The following is a 16,019-nucleotide window of genomic DNA, read 5'->3' as shown; positions in this document are numbered from 1 at the left end:
TAAGAATTCATAACAGATGGTTAACATGACAAAGAGATATAAAGATGAAAGGTAACAGTATGAATACTCATGACGGGATACATGCCAACATGAATATACCAAACAGGAGTCATCGTACAGATAAAAGTTAAATTAAAAGAAGGAGAGACAACAGAAAGAAAGGGAAACTGAACAACAGAGGATTGTAACAGAGAGATGGGGTTTTAAATCTTTATTTTTTCTTTTATTATTATCTTTGGGTGGAGGGGGCAGAAAGCTCAGATTATTTCTGCTTATAATTATGGCTGATTAACGAAATGTACAAATAGCTATGGTAGATTGTTCGTTTTTATATATACCATATAGAAAAGGCATGTTGATGCCATCCTTGGTAGGGGTAATTAAAAGAGAAGAGGGGGGTGAGGAGGGGGGCGGGGGTAGAAAGTTTAAAGTTATTTTATTTGATGCATAGAACAGATATAGGAAATGTATACTATTAGTAGCTATATGCTCTATTGTTTGTTTATTTTTTTTTACACCATATAGAAGTCATGTTGATGCTATCCTTGGTAGGGGTAATTTGAAAAAGGAGGGGGTGAGAAGAATGTAGCTGCTTGATGAGAACCACCCACTCCTGATTGAAGACAAGTGTTGAGGCCATGCTTCCTACCAGAGCATTGGATCTATCAGCACAATGGTAAATAAAGGAATTAAGGTATGAATATGAAAGAAATAAAGAGCCATTGGGGGGAGATGGAGAAAAGGGGTCTTTCCTAATCTATCCACCACCATGTCTAGGATGCCAATGAAGTGTTGACAAGCAGAGGAGTAAGGAATCAAAACAATGAAATGGTTTGTACCAATGCACTGTGTGGTTCATGGTCATCTGCAACACTTCGCTACACTGAAGGAAAGAGAGAGATGGAGAGAGAAGGGGATAGAGAGAGATAGACATAGAGGGGGGGGGGGCAAGGAAGAGAAGGGGAGGAGAGAGACAAAAAGGATGCAAACAGAGGGAGAGAAGGGGGATATACGATGAATGAAGGTTGGCATAACGGAATATGAAGAGAGAAGAGAAGAATGTTGACTGAGCCAGGGCAGGGCAACGTGGGTGCCCTTTCCTGGAGAATGATGCTGGTATGCAGAAGATGAGTTTACAGAAGAGACATACCAACCAAATCAGTGAGACAGGAAGAGAGAGAGAGACAAGGAGAGAGAGGGAGAGAGACAGAGAGAAGAAAAAGTACTATGAACCTGAGATGGTAATGGGAGTCCCTGACAGAGGATGGGCAAGGATGAGTAGTCTACCAAATGAGCCTTCTACAAATAGGCTCTAATTTGTGGGGATGACACAAACAAGGATGTAAAGACCAAGGGGTGTGACTGACAGAGACCCTACACTCATATCCATTGTAATCCAATTACACCAGCCCTTTCGCTTCTTCAAGATGCGCTAAACGAAACAACACCCCTACAACCCTCCCGTCTGATTCCGTGCAGCGCTGCTTCCGTCCCGAATACCACAGCAGCCGACCCAGCCAGCGATTCTGCAATTCATTGTCCCAACTGTTTATCTCCTAATCGGCAGTCAAGGATTCCCTTATTGGCATACAAAAGTGTAATTTTCCTCCCCCTTTTATGCAGTAATTTTCTACCAATGTGGCTTGAAGGAGAATGGTTAAAGTGACTAAGTGGCATATTCCTTTCCCTCTGTAATCCTAAGGCATTAAGTAAGCTTTATCAGTGTCTCCTAACCATAATGCACTTATACCGGCAAGAGTATTCATTGGCAAACCAAGGATCTAAATAAAACCCTAGCGTTTCCTTAGCAACGCAAAATACAGACCTGTTGCACCTACTTGTAGATTCCCCACAGAAAAGTACAGACGAAGGGCAAAGCTTAGTTGAGGACTAACAAATCAATTAAGGCTTTATGTACCTTGAAACTCTTCCTAAGCTCTCATGGATCACACTCCGTCCAATACCACTTTCTCGGTAATCACTCCATTTTTTATTAATAAACTCAGATTTGCGGAGTGGTGTATCCCCGGTAAGGATCTAATAGACGCTGTTTAATTTCTCCTGCACGCTACCTAAGATTTCCTGATATTAGGCGCCGATGCTGAGGATTTTAGACACAAGAAGTGCAATCAAATTGCAATATATTTTTGAAACCTCTAAATGGCAGGATGGTATGATGCGGTAATTGCTTTTTTATGACGCGACTCCCAATTAGCTAGACATTTAGACACTTGGAGGTAGATATGGGGAGCTGCAAATGAAACGCAAGTAGCTGCTGGCGAAGGGCTAATTTCTTTCAAACTGGATGAAATTGATTTAATGTTGACTTGTACAATATGGGAATTAATCCAGCCCCAGCACTTAATCACCATGCCTGTTGATTTGTCGTTGATGGCATATCACTTGTTGGACAAAGTTTCAAGGATGTCCTCTTGTTGATTTCAGTCTTTATTATAAGTAATTCATGATGACATATCAACATAGTGAATTTCAACTGGGGTATGAAAGTTTACATCACAATCGTGATTGTAATGCCTAACAAACTAATCACGCAATTATCAACCATTTTCTCTGACAAATTGAGAGACAGAAAGGTTTGGGCATTCATTTAAGAAAACTAGGATTTAGCATGTTGGCAACATTTCCTAGGGACAGAATCTAGTTGTTTGCACTATGCGAACAACTATAACAGGCCGAAAGTAGTACCAATTTTACAGGGATGAATAAAATAAACTGCGCTGAAGGAAATTATATCGTGGCGCTTTGCACTATGCGAAGAACTATAACAGGCCGAAAGTAGTACCAATTTTACAGGGATGAATAAAATAAACTGCGCTGAAGGAAATGATATCGTGGCGCTTTTTTTGAGTGTTTTAACAAACCAACCTGTAATAACCATGTACCCTTGATATTGTGAATGGGTAGATGGTGAACATTTATCAAGATTGAGACATTGGTTATGCTCATGACTCAAAAGTACTTTGAACTCTGGCTTCCTTTGAACCTTCTGTTACATCAATTACCCACCCGCTTTCTTTCCTCTCTATGTTAATGGGAGTGCGAGGGGTGGAGGGAACAAACAGAAAAGTACAAGATGAAGGATGGATGGAGGCAAAGAGAAAAAGAATTAAAAATAAAAGAACAAGATTCCACACGGCACAATTTTGAATCCACCAGCCTTGCTTTTGGGCCATCAGATGCAGCCTCTTTCCCCATATTCTTTAGTACTTGTTTATTTCTTTTATTACCCCCATTAACAAATACAACCTTGACTCAGTCACACGTTGGAGACTCTCAATTGTTACACACCCAGCTTGTTGGGAGAGCTATGCAAGGGAGCTGGACGCAGCAATTAGATTCAAGAGTAATCTGTCATGTCTTATTGTATGCCAGGCCGAGTGAAAGATGGTCTGCTGTTAGGGCACCCATCATCAAAGTCATCGGGCTGGAGAATGGTCGGTATGAATACCCGTCACCCATGTTAACCCGGGGATGGTTTTCTCATAAGGAAAGTACCGGTGAACCAGCCTCTTGGAGGTGTAAGAATCGGTGAGTGATGGGGGAGGTCTGACATGGCCAACCCTAGAAAATATCATGAGGACAGGGGACGAGACGGAAAAAACGGCAGAGGGTCCGGGCCAATATGATCTGATGAGGGAGGTGTGACAATAGCAGCTGGTTCACCACACTTCAGAAATTGAATCAAGATCACCATGAGACACACAATGCCACTAACACCTTAACTGGGTCTGGGGGCCGGCCAAGTCTTTACCAATCAACCTTGTGGCAAGTTTGTGCCACCTCCAATTACCTGGGACAATGTTGATTGGTGATGCTATGGGGTAGGGTGGGGTGGATGGAGAGCAGTGAGTATGCTTTCTGCGAGATGCTCTGAGCATGGGCAGTTAGGGTCTAGAGGAAGCCCGACTGTGGGAGTGGACAAGGATGGATGAAGGTGATGCAAGTATACGGTATCATCAAGGACACCAATTAGAATGATTAATTACTCTCAATCTCTTTTTACCATCATCTCTCTTGACATTGCTAGGAATAAAAGACTCCGGATGAAACCTCTTTTTATATCTTATCTATCTATTTACTTTCTTTGATTTCCTTTCAAACAGTAACGTCGCTTGTTTTAAGAGAACAAAAAAATGTCATTTCAGCTTAGAAAATAATACTTGACAGGTCTGATGTTCTCCTCTTTAAAACTGATACACAGAACTCATTCAATCAACTCAACATCCTTCCTGAGAAGAAATCCTATCTGTTACAGATTATCTTCAAATCCCGCAAGAAACAAGACATTTTTTTTTGCTAATCCATTTTTTTTCTCTCGCAAAAACAGATATCTATGCCAAGCAATAATTGTACGTCTGCCAGTCGTATTTTCCTCAATTTACATTCTTCTAATCATCATGACCAAGCAAATCCAAGTGGATACACTGATCAGGAAATGTATTAACCATTAAATTGTATCTTGCTTTTACTTCCATGGACAAGGAAGTTGTGACATAAGAATGAGGATAAGAAGGAAACATAAAACACATATTCTTTTCTTTCTCAGCAAGATCAGTGTCACTTCCTCTTTTAATCTGTGAAGACACCTTTCTTTGTACTTTCTTCAAAGCATCCGACTGACCATGGAAATTATGAGTCAACTATCATTATTAATTGGACCTATCTTACTCTGATGTGAACTGTCCACTTGTCAAGGATACATCAAGAAACCTTCGGGATTCTTAGACAAGCAACAGACTCCCTCTTCTTCTAATGTCCAAAAAAGAGGTAGAGAAAGAGTGGCAATGGCAAACTTAAAGATTGATTTAAAAAAAGTTCAAATCAGCCTGAAAGAGTACTAAATAAAGTTAAGTGGTGCCTTCTTAACCCAGAATATTCAATAGTTAAATGCACAAGTCCTATGGTACACAGAAAATCTTGCATAATCTCGAAACACACAATCATTTATAGAGCATGATGTAATGCCAGTTTAAACCCAGCAAGTAGAATCAAGAAACAGATTTTTAAACAGATTTTCTTTCTCAACAACATCCGGTTATCAACTTTTAAAATCAGGATGGTAATTTTTTCCCAATCATCTCATCAAATCATTGACAATTATGATGGAATTAATATAAAAGCTATTGGATAATAGACTTTATCAGCCCTGCTTTTTACCTTACATACAAATACAAATATAATCATTATCACTGTCGTTACTTTAAACCAAAATTTTAGTCAAGTCAAAGTCAAGAAACCAAAATCTTAATCAAATAGTTTGAAAAAGGAACTGGTTTGAAAATTCTTATTGCTTTTTGAAAAAAAAGTTAAAAAAATGAAAATATGATGCCTGCTGCTAATAGAAATGGCAAGCCACTTAAAATTCATCATTACAGCTTCCTTTGCGGACAATGATTTGTTACCAATTGTTTATTTTGAGTACAGCTCTAGCAAGAGTGAAAAACTAGGGTCTTCTAATTTCTTTTCGGAAAGGATAATACGCAGGCAAGGTCAGTGTATTATTGATTCAGGAAACTTTGTTTTAATGATGGAGTAAAGTGAAAAAGATATATTCCAAATAGGTATCTTCCTCTAACTGACATGTATCCTATTAGTTATTTCTGTTTCTTTTTCTTGACACAAAACACGCACTTCCACTGATGAAAAGGCCAGGTAGATATACAGGGAGCAAGTAAATGCTATTTTTGTTTCCTTTTCTTTGGCTTCTGAATAGTACAGAAGGCAATGTCCTTGCCGATGACACGCAATTTGGGAAGAAAATGAGATTTTTTTTCTTCTTATCGGCAGCTAGGGCTACCTGAACGCCCAGCAATAGTGTAATCAACCTATATATGATTTTCACAAAGACTAGGAGCTAATGATTAAGAAAAATTCCTGCTTTATGGACCCTCTCCGTCAAGAAAATGACAGAAAATGAGTGAGCTGCTCATTGGTTGAACAAGTAGAATAAAGTAATGGGGTGGGTAATTGTCTTGATCATAACATCCATTGGAATGAAATGTCATTGTACTTTTTTTTCGGAAGGAATTCAAGATAACCAACTTTTTTTGTGTTTTTTCCCCCCTCTCCTTTTTCTCGTTTCCGCGGCATCAATTTGGGAAGCATGTAAAAATGAGGACATTAACATCGGACCGAGGAATTTTTTATTCATTCATGACTTTGGAGTTGGTGTCCCAGATTACGTGAATGACAAAGTACTGAGAAAGTATTATCGAAGATTGAATTGGTAAAAACATAAATAGTAATAATAATAATAAAAACATGTCATGAAGTGCATCTATTCTTTAAACAAGGCCGATGACCATAAGGATGGATTGGGATTAGAGGGAAATTTGAAGAAAAGAAAAACAGATAATGAGAAACATATACAATTTGAGAGCTAAAATAGTGAAATAACAAGATGAATTAAGGAAAATAGATGGAGAGAGAAACAGCAAGGGGGGGGGGGGGCTAGAGGGGAGTATAAAGGTATAAAATACTGAAATTATATCAGGACTGGCATGTATATCAGACAGTATATGAAAATGAAAGGAGATACAAATACAACGGGACACATATTTACTACAATGGAGATGAACCAATGTAGTGCAAGGAAATTAACAAAGATATTGTTAAATATGAATACATTGATTGATCAGTTGTAGAATGATCAAAATGACGGACCAAACATACAATTTCTGGAATTTAAATCTTCACCAACCCACCCAGACGCAAAGAAGCATGATTTGTGTATATTTTTGTCCATTGATATTCACCTAGCAATTGATCAGCTGACCACAGTGCAATGCACTATTATTGCCCATCTAACCTAAGTGGGAAATGCTCACTGAGATACCTTCCTTCCTTTACTAATTCAGGATTTACAAGCCGTTACACAAAGGAAAAAGAGGGCAGCAGACATGTTCGTTCCAAAGAAAACGTCAAGAACCCGTTTTGGATCCAGTTCTCAAGAGAACTTGCTGAGATGTAATCTAATTATGTATACTTCAAAGTTTCATATCTATGAAAGATATATGGATGACTTAACACAGCTAAGATTCTAATCGCTTCTCAGATAACAAGCACTGAAATGGAGAATATTGATTATCTTTGTAATAATGGTAGGAATGAATCGTATCTTAACTCCCAGGAGATATTAGCATGTATTCATGGATTCGTCAATTATTTTTCACATCGATTGATTGATTATCAACGTTACCCTTATTCAGATTACAGCCTGTTATTTTGTGAAGCACTTTAAACCTTAGATCGACAGTATTTTGCAATTGTTTCCTTTTAAAACACGTCTCCTTTGAAAAGAGGGTTGAGCGTTGAGATTATGATTTAGGTGCAGGTTAATAAATTTCTTTATTCATAAACCATTACTATTCGACAAGAAAGGACAGTATGATGGCTTGATTATATTAAAACAATATTCCAAATGACAGGAAAGGGATAAAGTAAAGTATTGTTAATCACAGGAAAACCTTCAGTACTTATTTCCAAGATATTACCATTTTTTTCTATTTGGGATAATTCCAGGATAATTGCACAATGAATGCTATAAATCTCACTGTTTCATTATTCAAGAATTCATGGTCACTTCCATGTTCATTAAAAAGTTATTCATAGTGTCAAAGTTAAGGTTATAAAGGCTATATGAGAGCAACTTGAATAAACAAACAAATAAACAAACAAACACAATATCTGTGCTCAGCAGTTGTAAGATAACTGGGGCATGCTGTCAACCATGAACTTTTTGGCAACAGCCTCTTTTCTATCAACAAAGCAATAGGCCAACTTTTGTATGGTGCAAAGTAGTTAGATTTCAGGACACTTAGGATGTAAAAACTATTTTTAAAAATTGGAATATTAATAAGGAAATCTGCACCCTTTCTCAGAAGAGTATCCAATATTAGATGTTACAGAACATGACGCGATATAAATATGTTTATAAATCAAATAATTAAGTACCGGTATGATTTATCAAGTAGGCCTATGTTTATTTATCAAATATATAATAAGTACGTTGATTTATCAAGTATGTTTTAATATCAAATCATGAAAATTGAGACATGCATAGAGTCACTCTCATTTTCACACGCACACAGATGTGTAACGTCATTGTACATGTATGTAGTGCTAAAACAAAGATGACAACCTCATTCATTCAAACAAGCAGCAATCATTAAACATTAAACATTGATGTGATGGACAATGCAACCTACCAATGTGGTTTAAAGATCTGGGTTTTCAATTAGAGAAGATACACTTAGTCATCATTAACAGAAATAACCATATCAGCCAAAAACAGCCAAACAATCGATGAATAAACCCAAAATTTACACAAAAACAAGAGACAGCTTAAGAATATCATTTACGGAAGCATCTATCTCATCTTAGCCTTGTTCGGCTGACTAGTCACGTCAACAAGTTAAAGTAAATATTCAAGTCCTTTCAAATTAAGTTTCAGTGGCTGACAATGGTCATGGATTATTGATTCTCATTTTTTATTGATTAAAACCTATTTTCCTTACTGCTGGTTAAGGAATGTCCTTCCGTAAACAGATCCGTTCAAATATTACGAGGACAGGGTATATCATTTCTTCCATCATTGATTAGTGACGAACAATTTGAGAAATTATCACAGAATTTTCAATCTAAAAGGGACAGTGGGAACTTAATAATCTCTTTTCCTTCTAAAAACCACCCCTTCCTTATTAATTGTTGACATACTTGCATATAGAATTTTATATTTGTTGGAAAATTTGACCAATTTGTTCAAAGACAAATCAATGTCAAATAATGAAAAACATTAATCAAGGGAAGAATAGATTGATTTTTGTTTTCATAGCAAATGACCTGCATACATAACAGAAACACCACTTTGTCTGTTTTCTTCACACTTGTGAATAATAGATAAATCAAAATCCTGAAAATAGATGTGCCGGGGGTTGTTTTGTGAAATAAATTCCACAAACACCCACACTCGTCTTTCAAGTCAATATAGCAGAACAACAAACAAATAAGCAGAGAAATAAAAAAAATTTTGTCAATAAGTCTATCATAAATATGACAAATTGCCATTTACTCATAAAGAAGCTTTTGATTGCAAGAATATTAGGCGAAAAATGTAATAAATATTTATTTCCTTCATTTTCTCAAAGATGTTTAAATTCCCAAGATTTCATAGATGCTCAAGGGTAGCTATAAAATAAAAAAAAGTTAATCTATGAATAAACAGTCTGTTGGTTTCAAATGTGGATAGATTTGTTTTCTTTAATGAGAGAGAACATTGGAAATGGACTTACTGTAAATTCATTGCTCTTGTTGTAGTGGAGATTGAGGGCCCGGTAAAGCTCTGAATCCCGGGTCACCTTAAGATCTTCAGCACTCTCTACACTATCACTGACGGCCTGACGGGCAAACTTCTCCATCTGGATGTAATAGAATTCTCTGAAGTTACTGAACCACTTGATGATCTGAGAGGTGTTGTGGCGGTTGAACTTGACGTCTGGGAAATGTTGACGCAGAAGGGCAGAGCTCGGGTAGCGGACGAAGAAGAACATGAGCTTGGCCTTCCGCAGGTGGGTCGGTGTCAGGGTACAAGTTATCGAGTGTTGGTCAGTTAAGGTAAATATATTGCATTGCATTTCATATCCATATATGTGTAAAAATGTTAATCATGCTGATACATTCATGAAAATACTACCACTTTGGGAGGGAAGTATGAAAGAGTCAATGACAATTTTATTTTCTGTTTGAAATTATTTGCAAGAGTTGCATCATTTTGATGGAATATATGAGATTCCTATATTTTGGGTCATCAAGAAAGTATATAAATGCACTAAAATCAAACAAGAAGTTTTAATGCATTGTCTGGAGTTCACTCGGTGATCTTTTCACATTTGCAGTCATGCAATTTATCTTGTTCCTTTACAGGGCCTCTAAATGAATCAAGCAAATGAATCCAAACAAAAAAGGCAAATATTCCATATTTCAAGGAATTACTAAAAAAAAACTATCCCGGGACAGACAAATATTTTGTAAATCTGACAACAGATAGGAAGAAATAAGAAAAACAGAAACAACACCAATAATGGTGGACTGATAAAAGATGGTAGCAGATGTAATAAAACATGACCAAGCAGAAACTATTTTCTTACAAAAAAGACATGGTGGACCAGTATGAAAAGAAGGCTTTTCTATTCGTACCAGTTTTGGTGGCAAGAAATCCAAGGCCATTTTCATCCTTGGTCTCCTCTACACATTACGTGTTTACACCTTTTCTTGCACTGCTGAGCAGCCTTCGGGCAAAAAGAGAATATCTCACGCTGCATGCCAACTCAAAGCCAATGAATAAGATTCTTGTGTTTGCTTTATGATTTTCTTTGTATGGAAGAATGCCCGGTTTACTCTGCATTTGGATGCGTTTCTATTCACTCCGAGTTTCTTCAAAAAAAATATGATAAGGGACTTAGACAGACTTGGGGAAGGAACTACAAAACAAGTTAAGCCTCGTATTGACTTGGTCTGTGAGATTTACAGAGTCATGGAGATGAAAGGAAGATAAAAGAACAAAACGAAGAGATACACTCTCACGGCAAGTACAAGATTACACAGCAAACAACGTAATCTTTTGTACATGACGTTCTTTGTGCTTAATACATATAGAGAGAAGATGGCTAGAAATAAAAGAGAGAGAGGGGGGGGAAGAGAATGAGAGGAAATTAATCAGAGTGTAATGATAATGATGGAAATTTAGCGGAAATATGATGGGAGAAGAGAGGTGATTTGCGGCACACTGGCAGAACAGACTTGTCGTTACTTTTCGACGCTTGCTATCAATTAGTCTAATCACAGGGGTCATGCATGGCCTCTCGCATATCCTTCATTTTTGATCATTTAATGAAGAAAAAGAGCATGTACTCCCCGGCATCAATTTGGTGAAGTTCAGAAATGAAACATTTAGAGGAGAGCTCGGGGGACCCCCATCACACCAAACAAGGGAAAATCTTCCTGTCAGTTGTTCTCCGTCATAGTCTTGGGGATTTCTAATCTACAAGCAAACAATGAAAAGATGATTGGATATTTAAAATGGAAACCTGACAATTTCGTTTTTCTTTTTCTGGGGGTATCATGGTGGAGGAAGAGGCAAGTGGCGGAGGGTTTGAATGGGGGGGACCGATGCCTGGTTAGCCATGTAGAACCGGCCAATGTCAACGTCTCATCTAGAATAACATGTCGCATAAAGTCCCACTCTGATCCTCAAGCTGTGCTTCGGCTTCAAGGTACGGGCAACAATAAGGGTTTGAGTCTGTTACGGATGAAGCGGCTTCTTGAAAGGGACTCCCAGCAAAAGTGCAAGAACCTGGGATGAGATAAGCTAAATGAAGGCAGAGGGTTTGATCTTGAATGGGCGTCGGCACTGAAGTGGAAGAAGGACGTAGTGGGAGAGAGAGAGGGCTGTTTACCCCCAAAGCTTGGCTACGTCTGAATGAGAATGACCACACAGGGTTCATTCATCATAAAGATTAATCGTTCTATGGAAGAAACAAAATAGGGCGATGAGATATAGATATATATATATACTTCCATCGATCTGGAGTTATGATGGAGATCCACCTTAACAAAGGCTCTCAGTGGGAAGTCAAAACCAGCATCTAAAGGAACAATTCTATTCTATGAGAAAGACACTAAAGCAAAATGGAGGAAAAGTGGCATAATAGCTTGGGAAAAAAAAACTATGGCCTTGTTACCACAAAACAAATCAATTTTTGTAACCAATGAAAGAGAATAGGACAAAACCGGGAGTCGTTTATGTGGGTCTTTCCGAGCATCACAAAAGATGAGACGGAGAATAACATTTCACTATATTGAAGAGATAGATGCCTTGTCTTTTGAGATATCAACAGAAAACCACTACTTCCTCTCTTCTTTGACTGAGAAGAAAGAATTATTTACTTATAATTGCTCATGATAGTGAGGTTAACTTATTCTCTCCTTTCTCCACAGGGTTAATAAGTAACTTGGTTACTGTTTCTGTTCTCTATGGAAAATCATTGCCTCTATGAATAGGCACAATCAAACCATCTTTAGCCAAGGCTAAGTAAGATTAATATCCAGTTATCCAAAGAAAGCTATGATTGATGGTATTCTTGCAACATCAATAAAAATCAATCTTCATTTGGGGCAAGATATCAATGAGCAGAGTGACAATTAAAGAGAGAGAGAGAGAGAGAAGGATGTTGTGGTCAGAAGAAGTACCAAAGTTGATGGAAATCAAGTAAGATTTTGGTCAAATAGAAAGAATTATGATGCATAGACTCAGGAAATCCTTTAAAATTACCACAATTCTTAAAAGAAATAATCACTGTATAATGGAACCATCGGCCCTACTGGTGAGAAACAAGAAAACACCCATGAATTTGTTTCATTGAACCATCTACTTTCCCCCACATTTCCCAGCTTCCTAATAATTCCATACATGCATTCACAAAAACCCTGACCCTCAACTCAAAGACGATGATTTTTTCTTCTTCATATTTTCATTACAGAACTGTATGATATTTTGTTTCCAACCAAGAAATGTAAAAAATCATTGACATCATGATAGAATGAAAGAGAATTAATTTCAATTGATTGCACAGCAAAAGAAAATAGAAAGGAAATGGAAATTGGAAGCACCGTGAAAGGAGCGACAAATAAGGCATTCCGTCTACTTTATCCTCCATTTCTTGGGGCAGTCTTAAAGCGTAAGCACCTGATCAGGCATAGTGATGTCTCTACATTACCCTTCATGCTTCATAAAACAAGAAGAATCCTTAAGGAAATCAACGGACAAAATGCCTTTTCAATCTTTGATGGGCATATGAACAATAATTGAGAAATACTTTGGCCCCAAATCAGACAAAAGACCTAAAACCCCTCAGCGGCCAGATAAGAAAGGGCTCCTCATAATTTTTTTTTGAGGTATGGCGACAAGTTCAGCGATTCAAAGACTGGCATTTGAAGGGAAAGAATACGAAGCAATGCCGACGAGAAAGTACATTGCCCTCTGACTGTGATCATCATATCAGCCAAGATTTATGAATCAATTCAAACTTTATTTCGTCAATTTCAGCTGAGTATAGTGAGACTGCGGTGAGACCAATAAGCAACACATACACTAAAGAGAGCATGGGAGAATGAAAATCAACCTGTCTGGAATGAAATGACATGGGGAAATGAAAGTCAGACAGAGAGATAAGGGAGAAAGAGAGAGAGAGAGACAGGTAGCTAGTAAGGGAAAGATGGATAGATAGGTAAGGAGAGTATATAAACAGATGGAGAAAGAGACAGAATGAAAGGAGAGAAAGGGAAAGAGAGGGGGAGAGAGAGAACAGAGATAGGATTGAAGAGATATGAACAGGGGGAGGAGAATATCAGGAGAAATAAAGATATGGAGAGATGGAGAGAGAGAACAGAGATAGGATTGAAGAGATATGAACAGGGGGGAGGAGAATATCAGGAGAAATAAAGATATGGAGAGATGGAGAGAGAGAACAGAGATAGGATTGAAGAGATATGAACAGGGGGGGAGGAGAATATCAGGAGAAATAAAGATATGGAGAGATGGAGAGAGAGAACAGAGATAGGATTGAAGAGATATGAATAGGGGGGGAGGAGAATATCAGGAGAAATAAAGATATGGAGTAATCAGTCTGAGTTCAGGAGCAAACACACCTTAAGAAATATCAATAATAAGCCAGAAGATAATAATATAAGTATATATGGTTCAAGTTAAAATTTTAACCAGATACAGTAAAATCAGGATGGCAAGCTCCCCTATGATTTATCAACTTTGAGCCCCCCCCATTAAAACAAAAATTAAAAAAGGAAAAAGAATTTGAATTCATACATCTCAAACACCATTGAGAATGATTAGATTGTTGTTGGGCTCCCATTTACACTCATGAAAAAACCTTGGGTAGAAAGAAGATATTGTAGGGAATTTTTGTTCATCATTTGCTAGTTGTGTATCAACCCGCCTCACAGCAGTTTATTGCCTTTACTTTGTAGTGTTCTCTTTGTTTTTTTTCTTTGTTTTGGGGGCATATTTTGTAAAACATGTATTATTGTGGTTATTATAGTCTTGTATATAACTGTTATTTTTTATATGTTGTTTTGTGATATTTAAAAGATATGGAATACAATTTAAATATTCTTTCTATGGAAGAAATACAGGCAATTTATTTTTCCATGCGAAAGTGTGTTACATGTGATTTCCAATTTCTCCATTCATCACTTCTAGCATCAAACTAGGAACCTTTCCAAAGATATAAGCCTTGAGAATTTTATTTTTATTCTTGGAAGTGTATGAATGAAGTGAAAATAAACGTGAAGACAGAGTGCATTGTCTGATCTCTTTTGTCTTAAAGGCCATCTTGACATGGGTTTACAATGCCAAAACAGTCAAGTCGAGTCAAGACTGAGAAGCGATACAATTATACCAGCTTTCTTTTTCCAAGTGAAACAATGTGGCCAAGATCGATCACATGATATTGTTGGTTGGGTTTCCGAGTGCTTACTTGAAAGGAGTCTTGAGAGTAACTCTAACTGGTTTGCTTGGCACGCAATTTCCTGAATGATAGCATTACCAGATACCAGATCCAAAACATTGATCTCAGCTCACTTCCTTTGCACGGCTGACCGTCAAGAATCTTGTCTCGAATCTCTATTTTTGGTGGTTACGTTCGGCCCGCAAGTCGTGGGAAAGGAAGGAGGAGCAATCACAATAAGAAAATGACCGCATACATTAAAAATTTTAATCAATAGGGAAGAAAAAATAGGGAAAATGATAGAGAAAGTAACAAGTATGACTTCCAGATGGGACATATCCAATCCCATTATGTTTATTTCTTTTGGAAACTGTTGATATTAAGCCTCAGCATGGCAGCTTGTAATCATTTGGGAAATAATTACCGTCAGGTGATTGTCATCTTCTAATAGAATAGGAATGGGATTTACGGCTGATATGGACTTTCTTTTCATTTTCGAGATAAAATGTGTCACATGTTGGCTGCTGAGAGGATCCTTACAATGACAGGATCCTCGTCACAATCCAAGAAATGTATAAAACGTAACAGAAAAAAAGATTTTTTGGAATTATGTCATTAATGGTCCATTTGTCAAAATAACTAATAAATCACTGCTTACCTGGTAGTAAATTATAATTCCCCCATACTCATCAATTATCAATGAATGAAAATGTTAAAAAGATGCAAATTCTAATAGCTTGAATACATACAACATGCATATGAAGTTCCTCTTAGGGTAATAGTGATTTTAATGATATATCAAATTGAAGCGTTATATGTTTTGCTTTACTTTCATTATTTAACAAAGAAGACGCTAAAGCAATTTTTTTTGTTTATGTACAACACTTTCATATGAAATATACCAAAAAATATTTTCTACTACTCTTTTTGGAAGTAAGTGCTGTGGGTTGCTCTTTTATATTATGCATATAATACCAATGATTATTTCAGCAGTTGTTATTTCACCCCCTCCCTCATCCACTTCTTAATTTTATAATTTGTTAAAAGAAATATGAGAAAGGATATTGTTCCATTGACTGGTGAGTAGTCTGAGAGATCAGCTGAGCTGGGCCTGTCGTGCATGTGAAGAGGTGACGTATCCCGCCCCTCTGGCTTAATCATCGGGTAGGCCGGACTCTCCCCAGAAAGATGGGAGAGGTCACCGGGAGATGACCGGTGGTCACTCAGGTAGTTGAGGGGGGATAGATGAGAGTTGGGGATCAGAGGACTTCCCGCGTACCTGGAGTCAAGAGGGAAAAAATAAATGAAATGATGGTTATGATCAATGCATTTGGAAATCTACAAGTTGAATGATAGCATGAGAGAGAGAAAAAGAAAGAAAGAGAGATGAGTAACTCAATATCAATGAAGAGATAATAGATTTTCAAAATAGACAACAGAAGATAGATAGATCAATAGATAGATAGATAGATAGATAGC

General features: G+C 37.4%; 1 protein-coding gene across 5 annotated transcripts in view; it reads right to left on the bottom strand.

The window, feature by feature from the left end:
• LOC121418266 (prospero homeobox protein 1-like) overlaps window positions 1-16,019 on the bottom strand; it is a 62,323-nt gene that overhangs the window by 8,390 nt on the left and 37,914 nt on the right. For all 5 annotated transcript variants that reach the window (XM_041612040.1, XM_041612042.1, XM_041612043.1 and 2 more), the window contains 2 exons: window positions 15,606-15,819; window positions 9,312-9,617 (listed from right to left, as the gene is read on the bottom strand). In XM_041612040.1, the coding sequence (XP_041467974.1) occupies window positions 9,312-9,617; window positions 15,606-15,819 (520 nt within the window). The remainder of the gene's footprint in view (window positions 1-9,311; window positions 9,618-15,605; window positions 15,820-16,019) is intronic.

The sequence above is a fragment of the Lytechinus variegatus genome, chromosome 7 (genome assembly GCF_018143015.1).
Source record: "Lytechinus variegatus isolate NC3 chromosome 7, Lvar_3.0, whole genome shotgun sequence".
Classification (NCBI taxonomy): Eukaryota; Metazoa; Echinodermata; class Echinoidea; order Temnopleuroida; family Toxopneustidae; genus Lytechinus; species Lytechinus variegatus.
The sequence above is the reverse complement of the archived record's forward strand: the minus strand, read 5'-3'. Positions and strand labels throughout refer to the sequence as shown.